This window comes from Carica papaya, chromosome 9, assembly GCF_054855325.1.
Source record: "Carica papaya isolate Zhongbai chromosome 9, ASM5485532v1, whole genome shotgun sequence".
In the NCBI taxonomy this organism is placed as follows: domain Eukaryota; kingdom Viridiplantae; phylum Streptophyta; class Magnoliopsida; order Brassicales; family Caricaceae; genus Carica; species Carica papaya.
Window position 1 is genome coordinate 13796276 of NC_142317.1, and position 13254 is coordinate 13809529.

The following is a 13254-nucleotide window of genomic DNA, read 5'->3' on the forward strand; positions in this document are numbered from 1 at the left end:
TTTTTTAAAACAGGTGGTTATTTCTCTTATCTTTCTTGTTTATTTCTCTTTCATTATAAAGATTTTTGGCTTTTTTTCTCTTGATTTGCTTTCCTATCAGTTTTCTCCTCATTTTGTTCTTGAGTCTTCTCATCAATAGTTCAGTTCTCTCCATTAAAACCAACAAATCCTCATTTGCCACTGAAAATTTGTAAGATGTGTGTATTGGTTTCATCAACTGTTATATTTACGTTCAAATTAAGATGTTCCCGGTATTTCAGTCCCTTCTATCAGAGGTCTCAAAGTCTTACCAGACAATATCAATAACCAAGCAATTGCATGCTTTAATTGCGAAAACTCAACTGTCTTCTGACCCATTTTACGTCACTAAGATCCTCAGATTCTACGCGCTCAATCATCAACTTTGCTCTGCCCGTAACTTGTTCGATACAACTCCTCACAGAAGCGTTTTCCTTTGGAATTCCATTATTCGGGCTTATGCACAGGCGTATAAATTTGATGATGCAATAACGCTCTTCTTACAGATGCTTAGAACAGTAACCAAACCCGATAATTTCACATACGCTTGTGTTATACGAGCGTGCTCTGAGAATTTTGATCTAGATGTGCTCAGGATTGTTCACGGGGGAGCAATAATTTCTAGGTTCGGTTTGGATTCGATTTGTGGGAGTGCACTTGTAACAGCTTATTCAAAGTTAGGCCTTGTTGGTGAAGCAAGCAAGATTTTTAATGGTATACCAGAACCAGATTTGGTTTTATGGAATTCCATGATATCTGGTTATGGGTATTGCGGACTTTGGGATAAAGGGTTGTTGTTCTTCAATTGGCTGCGAGGAGTGGGAATTAAGCCAGATGGGTATACTTTGATAGGGTTAATCATGGGTTTGACGGATAACAGCTTGCTGAATGTTGGCCATGGTGTTCATGGGTTTTGTGTGAAAAATAATTTTGATTCCAACCCTCATATTGGTAGTGCACTTGTTAGCATGTATTCAAGATGTAAGTGCATGGATTCAGCATATATTGTTTTTAGTAGTATATTTCAGCCTGACTTAGTTACATGGTCTGCTTTGGTAACTGGATATCTTCAGTGCGGACAAAATGAGAAGGTGCTGCTCTTTTTCAAGAAGCTGAATATGAATGGCAAAAAAGCAGATTCCATCTTGATTGCCAGTGTGTTGGCAGCGTCTGCTCAGTTTGCAAATATAAGGCCTGCAAAGGAGATACATGGTTATGTTCTTCGACAAGGATTAGAATCAAATATATTGGTTTCTTCTGCTTTGGTAAATACATATTCGAAGTGTGGTTTTGTGGGTTTAGCAATTCATGTTTTTAAGAATATGCCAAACAGGACTACAATTTCTTACAATTCTATAATTTTGGGTCTAAGTTTGCATGGGCTTGCCTCCCAGGCATTTGGAATATTTAGTGAGATGCTGGAGATGGGAGTAAGACCAGATGAATCAACTTTCTCTGCCCTCCTTTCTGCTTGTTGTCATGCTGGGCTTGTTCATGATGGTCGTGAAGTGTTCAGAAGGATGATAGAAGAATTTTACATCCAAGCTAGATCGGAGCATTATGTTCACATGGTAAAGCTGCTTGGAATGGCTGGAGAGTTGGAACAGGCGTATGAATTTATTATATCCTTGCCAAAACCAGTGGATTCTGGCATCTGGGGAGCTCTATTATCATGCTGTGACTTTCATCAGAATACTGAGTTGGCTGAGCTTGTAGCCAAGCAGCTTTTTGAAAGTGAACCAAAAAAAGGTGCTTACAGAGTTATGCTTTCTAATATATATGCTGGTAGCGGGAAGTGGGATGAAGTGAAGAAGTTGAGGGATGGTATATCTGAAAATGGAGTTACAAAATTGCCAGGGCTTAGCTTGATTGAATGTGATGGCGGTTAATATATGAAATGATCAATCAATCATAGACCTGATTGTTCTCTGTGAAGGTAACTTTATCAAATGTTACTGTCCTGAATTTTTTTCCTTGTATGTCAATTTTATATGGACCACGTAAACTATAAACAGAAAACAGAAAACTGAAAACTAAGACATTGCTTTGTTCTCCAAAAACATCAAATTAATGCATAATTAAGTGACACTAGGTTTGATGAGATTCTTAAGGTCTGGAACCAACTGTAGATTTGAGTATAACTCCTAATTTGGTGTAGAGCCAAAATCTCGATCACATAATCCTGGTTCTTAAAATGCAACCTGAATTTTAGTCCATCTTAAGTATTCCCTTCCAGTTACAAGCTTTAGGAAGAAGATAGAATACGGTATAATGAGTTTATATCATAATATGAACTTGGGCATGTTATTAAGCATTAAAGGCTTTTATTTATTATCACGGATCTTTAAAAATAGCAGACTGTGCCAGGCAGGCCAAAACTTTATTGTGTTCATGTTGACATATCTAATGCGGACATGGGTTCAAAAGGTATTAAAAAAAGTGTGAAGAAGATATTACAAGGCCAACTGGTCCAATCACAAGATTTCAAGTCAAGAAACTAAAATATACATTTCAAGAATTTGTACAAAGATGGATACAATAAGAATTTAGCACATGTGAACTATTTGAAGAATTAAAGAAGTTAAAGAAAATCATTAATTTCGTTCAAATGTGTTAGTAGAATTTAGAATGAATGTTTAGGATCATTTTGGTCATTTCCTAGATAATTGAATTATGTTCATATTTTCCTAAATCATTTAATATTATGTTTCTCTAGGTCATTTAATAATATGTTCCCCTAAATTATTTAATACCATGTTTTCCTAAATCATTTAATATCATTTTTCCTTAGATCATTTAATACCATGTTTCCTTAGATTATTTAATACTATATTTTCCTACGTCATTTAAATTATGTTCATATTTTCCTAGATAATCTAATTATGATCTTTGGCAAAATGTAGGTGTTTTAGTTTATAAATATCTTCTTTGCAATTTAATATGACACACTTTGATTATTAAATAAATTTTATTGCATTTGGTAGAATTTTGACAAATAAGATTTTTTATTCTTCTTGTTGCATCAAGAATTGAATTAACTTATCAAGTTATCTTGTGATGTTTATTCATTCTTGCTTCTTTCATCTCAATCACTCAAGTTCTCAATTACAGATTAGTTGTGGATTTGGTAGGGAAGATTTGTTTAGAATTCTAAGTTATCTATGTTAAATATATATGTGGGGTTTTGGATGTAATCTTTGATCATCGGGTGGTTTCTGCATCAGTTTGGTATCAGAGCTTTGATCTTGGATAAATCTCTAGGTATTATTTGTGTGTGATTTATCTAACTTTATTTTTTTATTTTTATTTGTTTAGAGTGTTCAACTTTTATCTTTGTTATTCTTAATTTTGGTTACACTTTGTTTTTATTCTTCAATTCCGTGTTTTTTGTCTTTTCATATTTTGTTATTGTTAGTCGAATTTAAAAAAAAAAAAACAAAAGAAAAGTAAAAAAAAAAAAAAAGAAAATGAAAAAAAAAATATAAGAATCAGCTTCTGCTGCAAAAGAGAAAAAGTGTGTTCATTGAACTTTCAATTCTATCCATCTTAATCAAAGCGCATCCACTTCACATATATTGCCTCACAATAATATAGTTTTTATTGTATAGAGCGTAGCTTACATTGGGAATAGATTAGGTTTATATATATAGATTTCTCATTACGAATGATCTAAATTCTATTATCATTAGTTGGAAATCGTTTTCTTGCATTCTTAATTTTGTTTTTTCATATATCTCTTGTTTCCATTACATTAAAAGTAGCTTATTGCATTCTAGTTACATTAATTAATTTAAAGAAACGCACCCACCTTAATCCATGTGTTTAGATCTTGTTCTTGTTTATGTAATTTGCATTTAGTGTTAATTGTTTACTTTTTTCATTCATTAGGATTCATTGAAGTGTCACATAAACAACTATTTGTTTATCTTGATTGAGTTACTTTCAATTCTGAAGTACAACTTAAAGAAAAGAATAGAGTGGTAAAAGATTTGAGGGTGTAAGCGTAGAAGAGGATAAAAACAAAAATTCTAAGTAAAAACACGAGAGAAGTGAGAAATCTGTTCAAGAATGAAACATGTAAGGGAGTGTTGTGAGGAATTTTCTTTACTAACATTTTTTTTGCAGGTTTTACATCATGTCAAATTCTAAAAGTGAGAAACGTGAATTAATCATGAATGACATAGCTTTTATGTTAGAAACAAGGTAAAGACAGTTTGAGAAGCACAATAGGGATATAGACAACATGAAAGGTGATATAGATAGCCTTTGGGGCCGACATGGTGGTGTTAATCAAAGAAGACAAAGTAGGGGAAGAGGAAATATGCTAAATGATGACGAGATAGAAAGGGAAGTAGATGAAGATAGTGAAGAGTCAATGGTACAAAGAATACTCGAAAGGAGGGACAATAACATTAATTTTATCAAGATGAAGATTCTTTCTTTTTAAGGTAGAAATGATGCTAAAACTTATTTAAAATGGGGGCGAAATTGAGTTGATATTTGAATATCATAACTACTCCGAGAAGAAGGAGGTAAAGTTGGCAGCCGTTGAATTTACTGATTATACTTTGGTTTGGTGGAATCAATTACTCATCTCTAGGAGACATAATGGAGAGGCACCCATCACCACCTGAACTCAAATGAAAGTTATCATGAGAAAAAGGTTTGTTCTATCATTTTACTATAAAGAGCTCCATCAGAAATTGCAAAGCCTCGCTCAAGGGTCTAAATCAGTTGAAGATTATCACAAAGAAATTGAGATAGCTATGATTCGAGTAAATATTGAGAAGGATAGAGAAGCTACCATAGCACGATTTCTAAGTAGTTTGAATAGAGAAATAGCCGATATAGTTGAATTACATCACTATATTGAGTTGGAGGAGATGATTAATATGGACATTAAAGTAGAAAGACAATTGAAAAGTAAGGGAACAACAATGTCATATTTTGGTTATAACAGCAATTGGAATTCAAAGTGGCCTAAGAAGGAGGAGAAGACCAAGGAAAAGAGTTTTAGTTTCAAGGAGAAGGGTACAAATTTCAACAAAGGCAAAGATAAAGGTACCTCACCATCTATTAAAGGTACTTCTGATCCCATGTTTACTAATAAACATCGAAATATTAAATGTTTCAGATGTTTAGAAGTGGGACATATTGCTTCACAATGTCCAAATAAGAATGTCATGTTTATTAGGGATAATGAGGATGTTGAGTCTAAATTTGATTCTGATTATGATAATATGCCACCTATAGAAGATTGTGATGATGATGTTGAGTATACTGCTTGTAGAAAATCATTAGTTATTAGACGAGCTCTTAATATGCAAGTTAAGGAAGAAAGTTTAGAACAAAGGAAAAATTTGTTCCATACAAGATGCTTTGTAAGTGGAAAAGTTTGTGTTGTGATCACTGATGGAGGGAGTTGTACAAATGTGACTAGTACTACTTTGGTGGAGAAATTAAGTTTAAAATGTGAAAAGCACTCAAGACCCTACAAGCTGTAATGGTTGAATGATTGTGGAGAAGTGAAGATGATTAACAGGTTATAATTCCATTCTCCATTGGAAGATGTTGATGAAGTATTATGCGATGTTGTACCCATGCAAGCTGATCATTTGTTGTGAGGGCGACCTTGACAGTTTGATAGAAGAGCCATGCATGATGGGTACACAGATAGGTACTCACTTACTTTGAATGATAAAGATTTCATACTTGCGGCATTATCTCCTTCATAAGTGTATGAGGATCAAATGAAAATAATATAAGCTTCTAAAGAGAATTCGGGTAGTGAGAGAAGTAAAAGAAATGAGGAAAAAGAGATTGGAAAAGAAAAGAGAAAAAATAATAGCCCATTGGTGAGTGATTGCACTAGTGAGAAAAAGAAAGAGGGAAGCTCAAGAGAGAAAAGTATAATGAGAGAAGAAAAAAATAAAAACAAACTGGATGTGTATTCAAAGGAAAGAATTAAAGAGTGCTTATGCGAGTAAGAGAGCTTTGATAGTGTTTGGGTTTAAAGAAGTTTATTTCTCTAAAACTAACCTTAATCCAAATCTACCTAATATGTTTGTTTCTTTGTTGCAAATCTACCTAGTGTTATTTCTTTGTTGCAGGAGCTTGAAGATATGTTTTCTGATGATATGCCAAATAGTTTACCACCTCTAAGAGGTATTGAGCATCAAATTGATTTCATTACTGTTTCTGTAATTCCTAATAGACCAGCATATAGGAGTAATCCAGATAAAACAAAAGAGTTCCAAAGGCAAGTGGATGAACTCTTGGCAAAAGGTTATGTAAGGGAGAGCATGAGTCCATGTGCACTTCCTGTATTATTAGTTCTGAAAAAAGATGGATCATGGAGGATATGTGTTGATTGTTGTGCTGTCAATAAAATCATTGTAAAGTATCGCCATCCTATTTTTAGATTAGATGACATATTAGATGAATTGCATGGTGCATGTATTTTTACAAAGATGGATATGAAAAGTGGATATCACCCAAATTTGCATGAAACCAGGTGATGAATGGAAGACTGCATTCAAAACTAAATATGGTTTGTACGAGTTAATGGTTATGCCATTTGATTTAACTAATGCACCTAGTACATTTATAAGGTTAATGAATCATGTCTTGCGTGAATTTCTTAGAAAATTTGTTGTGGTTTATTTTGATGGTGTTTTTATTTATAGTAAGTCTTTGGATGATCATCTTGTGCATGTTAGAACTGTTCTAGAAGTTTTGAGAAAAGAATAATTGTTTGCTAGCTTACAGAAGTGTACTTTTTGCCTTGATCAAGTTATGTTTTTAGGGTTTATTGTTAGTATAAAGGGAGTTGAGATTGATAGTGACAGAGTGAAAGCTATACAAGAATGACCAACACCTAGGAGTGTGTTTGATATGAGGAGTTTTCATGGGCTGACTAGTTTTTACAGAAGATTTGTAAAAGATTTCTTAACTATTGCTGCTTTAACTGCAGTAGTTAAAAAGGAGGTTAGATCCCAATGGGAAGAGGAGCAAGAGCATGCATTCAAAATTTTGAAAGATAAATTGTGTTCCACATTTGCTTTTTGTTTACTTAATTTTTCTAAAATTTTTGAAATTAAATGTGATACTTATGGAATAGGTATTGGAGTTGTTTTAATGCAGGATAAACGTCCAATTGTATACTTCAGAGAAAAGTTAAATGAGGCACCATTGAACTATTCTACCTATGATAAAAAGTTATATGATTTAGTTCGTGCACTGCAAGTGTGGTAGCATTACCTACTTTCAAAGGAATTTGTGATTCATATTGATCATGAGTCTCTCAAGCATTTAAAGAGACAAGGAAAGCTGAATAAAATGAATGCAAAGTGGATAGAATTTATTGAGACTTTCCCTATGTGATTCGTTGCAAGTAAGGTAAAGATAATGTGGTGGCAGATGCATTATATAGAGGTACGCTTTAATTTCTACACTTAATTCTAAGTTGTTAGGATTTGAGTAATTCAAAGATATGTATTCTATTGATTTTGATTTTTGTAATGTTTATGCTACTTGTGAACATGTTGTATTTGATAAGTTTTATAAGCATGAGAGATTTTTATTTCATGGAAGACAATTGTGTGTGCCTACATATTCATTGCGTAAATTGCTTGTTCATGAGTCTTATAGTAGGGGATTAATTGGTCATTTTGGTGTGCATAAAACTTTAGACATTCTGACTTAGCATTTTTATTGGCCAAACATGTGTAAGAATGTTGAGAAACTTTGTTCATCTTGTGTTGCATGTAGACAGACTAAATCTAAGTCCAAACCGCATGGTTTATACACTCCATTACTAGTTCCTACTCAATCTTGGACTGATATTTATATGAATTTTGTGTTAGGTTTGCCGAAAACTAGAAGAGGTAAAGATAACATATTTGTTGTAATTGATAGATTTAGTAAAATAACACATTTCATTGCATGTCACAATACCGATGACGCAACAAATATTGCTGATATGTTCTTTAAAGTAGTAAGGATACATGGTATACCTAAAACTATTGTTTCTGATCGTGATGTTAAATTTTTGAGTCATTTTTGGAAAATTTTATGGAGTAAGTTAGGAACTAAACTTTTATATTCTACTACTTGTTATCCACAAATTGATGGTCAAACTGAAGTTGTTAATAGAACTTTGGAAACTTTTTTGCGTGCTGTTATTGGTAACAGTTTGAAAACTTAGAAAAATTATTTATCATTTATTGAGTTTGCATATAATCGTACTATTCATTCTTCTACAGGTTTTTCATATTTTGAAATTATTTATGATTTTAATCCATTAACTGTTTTGGATTTAATGCCATTACTTTTAAGTGAAATTTCTAGTTTAAATAGTAAGAAGAAGATTAAAATGGTTAAAGTTATCCATGAGAAAGCATGTGGGCAGATTAAAAAGAAGAGCCAAGTTTATGTTCAAAGGGTTAAGAAGGGGCGAAAACAAGTTGTAACGATTGAGTTTGGGTACATATGCACAAGGAAAGGTTTCCAAAACAAAGGAAGTCAAAGTTAGATACGAGAGGCGATGGACCATTTCAAGTGTTAGAGAAAATCAATGATAATGCTTATCGGATTCTTCTCCTCAATAAGGTTCAAGTCTTTCCATCTGACCATCTAGCAAGGGCAGCAAATCCAATCTTTTCAGTGTGGTGACAAACTGCAGTTCTTCAGGGAGCATTCACAGTTGACAACATTGAAGCACAAGGTGTTTCAAGGTCGGCAGTGCTTCCTCGTCAAGATCTGACCATTCCTTCAGAACAGTAGAAGATATGCTGAGAACTTCTAGCTTGAGAAACCCAACAGCTGGCCAAAGTGCTTTCACCAAATGTTTGGCATCATAAGCATCCCACAGGTATAAAGCTTTTCTAAATTAGTAGGAGCCAAAGTACCAACATTGGTTCTCAAAAAAGCAAGAAGAACCTAGGCTGATGTTGGGAAGTTTGTTCATCCTAACAACTCAACTTGGTAGTGTTCTTAACTTCCTTCGAAGGTAAAATTTTTTAAAAAGTGGTGGAGGCGAGACTGTAGAAGGATAAGCATTTCCTGTTCAAAACCGTGCTTTGCTTCTAGAGACAAAGATAGAAGATCCTGCATCCTTGCGATAGAAGCAAATAACTTGGTAACAGTCTTGTCACTCACGTTCATCACACCCAGTCTTTTAAGCTGAATCCAATCACCCAACTTTCTTGCTATGCCTGCACCAGGGCGTATGCCAGGAAGGGTGGAAATTCCCTAGCTCTTGGAAACTTTATTTGGCAGACATCAATGTTCTTGAGCATTTTGAGATGCTTTAATGTTACAAAATTTAGGACCCCAATTGGTATTTCTTTTAAATACCCACATCATCTGATATCCGAAGTCTGTAGCAGCCTTAAATTACCAAGTCTTGCTGGAAGCTCGTTTCTATCAGTCTGTTTCAAGCCAAGATATGTTAAATGTATCAGGTCTCCTTCATAGATCTGGTAAGTTGTTGATCTTGGTTCCTTCTAAATCTAACACCCTTAAAAATTTTTGCCCCATGCAAATTTAGCCAATTCTCATTGGCTTCAGCGAGATCTTAATTTCTGAAGAAAAAGCAAAGAGCGGGTTCGGAGATTGTTTAATTGGGTGGCAATTATTTCAAGTTTGAAGTAAAAGTAGCACGGGGGATACCATAACATGAATTGATAAGTGGTGGCGGAGCTGGAGGGATGAAAATTTCATTCTTCATCTTGCAAAGAGAGACATCCTTATAAAGGGGAGCAACAATTAATATAGTTCCATTTCCAGGTTCTTTGCACTAGAAGCATTCCCTTGCTGATCAGTTTCTTCTACTATATCCTCTGTTATTTTCCCTCATTTTTCTTGTACCCATCCTTTAACCACTAATAACCAAATTAATTTCCCTTTCTGTATCCAGCAATCCTCAGGGAAGATACAGCAGTACAGGAAAGAGAATTGAAGGAAATAAGGCAAGTTAAATTCAATTTCCACAGAATATAGAAGAAGTTGACCCATATGTATGACCTTATATTTCCTTGTTGTCTTCTTTCTCTTCTCCTGTTATAGTGAACCTTCTTGGGGTGATTTCCAACAATGGCAATGTCATGAAACATCTCCTTGACTTCCCATATGCTGGACGAACTTTTGGGTTGCAGGTGACTGACTATGTTCCATCTCAGGAGGTTTTTCCCCAACTTCTTTTTCTCTTGGATTGCAGTTAAAAATCCTGATGCTGGTTGCTTATCTTCCATTTCATGAGACATTTCCATGTCAACAGTTCAATTTTTGTGCTCTTTCCTTGGAAGAACAATTCGAGCTTGGTTACATTATATCTCCTGCAGTTTACATCTGAAACAGTCAATCGATGTCAGTCTATCAGAATCGTGTTGCTGATCCATCTGGATGATTTATTCATCAATCTGCTCATCCTGTCATTCACCAAGTCTGTTTGTTCAGAGTCCCTGCTACACACAGCAACATCACCTTCCATCCCACATTTATATCTGGAGTAAGATTCAGTCTCCCGCATGTGCTTGCCAACTATATTTGAACCCAGAAAAGGTTTCAGTTTCTTCAACTAGCAGACAACTCAATCTCCACCTGAAGAACTTCACAACATAGGCATTGCCATATATATATATATATATATATATATATATATATATATATATATATATTTTTTAATTCAATAAGATGAGAATGGTTTATGGTTTTGCTCTGAACATTTTGTTTTTGGGCCTTTCTCCTTCACTTTAAGGTTTATCCCAGCCCAAGTCCACTAGTATTTGATTAATCTTTGTGCCTCTGAACTAATTATCTTAGAAATATTTAAACAAATCAAGAATCAATGCCAAAATTCCAAAGTTGTTCTTCAAAGACTTTTTTAAAAAAAGTCCATTCTTCCAAAAAGTCCCGAAGTTCAAACTGTTTGAAAGTAGATGATTAGGCAAATTTAATTTGATATAGAGCATGTCTTAGTGTTTCAGGCTTTTCTGTAGGCTGCTCTTTGAGTTCAAACATAATTCTGAAAAGGCTTGTGTCCTTTGTTGTGACCACAGGGCCCTGGCGCATATGACTCTCTTTTTTTTATTTAAAGAATCAGAATCTTGAATTATATATATATATATATATATTTATATTTGTATATTTGCAGTCAAAGTACTAAGTAACCTTTAGGTTGCTCAAGGGGTGTCTTTCACTTCCATCACCCCCCAAATGGAATCTAAACACATGTGATAAGCTAAACAAACTTTTACCCTCAGTAGTTTCTTTTTCATTTCATCCGTAGTTAAATTTTATATTTGTTTTAATATGAATGATAAAAGAATAATTTATTTCATTCTGAGTTATTATTAATTTCACTAAACTCTCTGATGCTCACCATTTAAAATTATTTTAAGTCAAAGAATGGATAATTCAACTCCAATAAATTATATGCTAATTATTATATATATATATATATAAATTAATTTAAAAATTAAATCAGAAAATTAACAATATTATTATATAAGATCCCCTTATATCATTATATTTATGATTCATAAATTTTTGTGTTCTCTATACGAAGAGAAAAATTATAAAGGACTAATCAATCATAGCTAATTTTATAGTAAAAAAGGTAGTGTTAGACTCTCTCTCTCTCTCTTGCCATTTCTCTTGCTTGCATGGGTATTAGATATTCTTTTTGGTTTGCTAGGAGTTGTTTCCATTTTATTTCTTCTATCAACTTAAGGGTTCTCTTGCCCTAATTCTTTTACGCTACTACAAGAATTTTATTTTCTCAATTTATTTTGTATATCATAAGTTCTTCCTACTTGATTTCTTCAATTTATTAGAAATTTTACGCCCCCAATTTCTTTTTCCCACCATTAGTTCAATAATGGTTTTATCAACTTGATTTATTATGTGTTTAGTTTTCTTCTTGCAACAGACATAATTTGATCTCTTTTGCTTGCTAAGGGTAGACAAATTTTCCTGTGTTTGTCAAAATTGGTATTAATTAATTTTCCTATGACATCTCACTAATGCTTATTGTGTTCTAAAGTTGAAGTCTTCTTCTTATGCTTTTCTGTGAAGAGTAACTAAGTTTATACTAATTTCATTTCTTTAGGAGAAATGCTTTTTTTTTTTAATACTATTGTGAATAATATTAATATATTTCATAGAGTATTATTGTTTGCAAATGTCTTTTTTCTATAATATGCAACAAAATTCTTTCCTACTTCATAGGAAAATGTTCTTCTCTCTACTCCTAAGCAAGGTCATAATCCTCATAGGTCGAAGTTTATATTTCTCTTTTTTACTCCCATCAGAAAGTTCTTACGAGTTTTCCATGCTTTTTCGGAATTGCCTTCATATGGTATCTTTTTTAATACCATGATGAATAATGGTGAATGCACATTAATCTTTCTTCATTTCCTTCTTTATTCATCTTTTTGGCCTTGGTTCAAGGTCTCTTAATTATGAGACTCTTCAAAAACTTTATTTTATCAACCACATTCCGTGCTTCTTGAAAACGAAAGATATATTGAATTACCTAAGTCTCATAGTTTTAGCTTAGTGACTTCTGGATGTTGAAAAAAAAAAAAAAAGAGACTCTTATTGATACTATATTACAAATTAAAAGGTTCTTTTACCACTTTTTACTGCAAATATGAATCTTAAAAATTATTGGGATTCAATAATAAAATTAAACTTTATTTTAAAAGAGATTTATGTTTATAAGATACAAAATGTTTATGTTAAAAGTCATTCTCTCCCATTTATATAGTAATGTGATATCTCTTTTCAAAATTTCTATAATGGTGAGAAAAAAAACTTGAAAAAATTGTAAAATTTTTTTTCTACGACTATTGTAAGTGGAAAAAATTCTATTTGTTTTATGAAGTGAGAATTTTGCTGTAAACCCAAGTTGGAAGGTCTTGGTATTATTGAAAACAAAATTTTATCTAGATGTGTTCACTTTCTAGTTGATTCAAAATAAAAATCTTGAAAATCTCTCAAATGGATTTGCTCTTTGCTTCAACTTCTAAATAGATAGTTGAAATTTAATAATTATGGCTCTGCTATTAGCAAAATGAATCAATTGGAATTCAAGGTGCTCTTTCAAAGATGATGCAATGATTTACTTGCAGTACTTTCAAAAAATGCTAAAATTTAATTTTTAAATTTGGTTGAGCTTTATAGTAATTAGAAGGTTATACTATTTTTGTATCTTCTTTAAGTCAGGTGTGT

At 32.9% G+C, this 13254-nt stretch overlaps 1 protein-coding gene across 8 annotated transcripts; it reads left to right on the top strand.

The window, feature by feature from the left end:
- On the top strand, window positions 1-11077 carry LOC110810149 (Tetratricopeptide repeat (TPR)-like superfamily protein). Of its 8 annotated transcripts, none has more exons than XR_015816174.1 (4): window positions 2-1954; window positions 7162-7452; window positions 8429-9989; window positions 10087-11077. XR_015816174.1 is itself a non-coding variant. In XM_088210953.1 (2 exons), exon 1 carries the CDS (start codon window positions 243-245, stop codon window positions 1905-1907), a length of 1665 nt encoding a protein of 554 aa, XP_088067079.1. In that variant the 5' UTR covers window positions 1-242; the 3' UTR covers window positions 1908-1954; window positions 6129-7615. The 8 variants fall into 8 exon arrangements, 3 of the variants coding, with proteins under 3 accessions (XP_088067079.1, XP_088067080.1, XP_088067078.1); XR_015816178.1 differs by lacking the exon at window positions 2-1954 and adding exons at window positions 5519-5695; window positions 6129-6183 and having other exon boundaries at window positions 7162-9989; XR_015816175.1 differs by lacking the exons at window positions 8429-9989; window positions 10087-11077 and adding an exon at window positions 6129-6183 and having other exon boundaries at window positions 1-1954; window positions 7162-7615.
- The last annotated feature ends 2177 nt before the right edge of the window (window positions 11078-13254 follow it).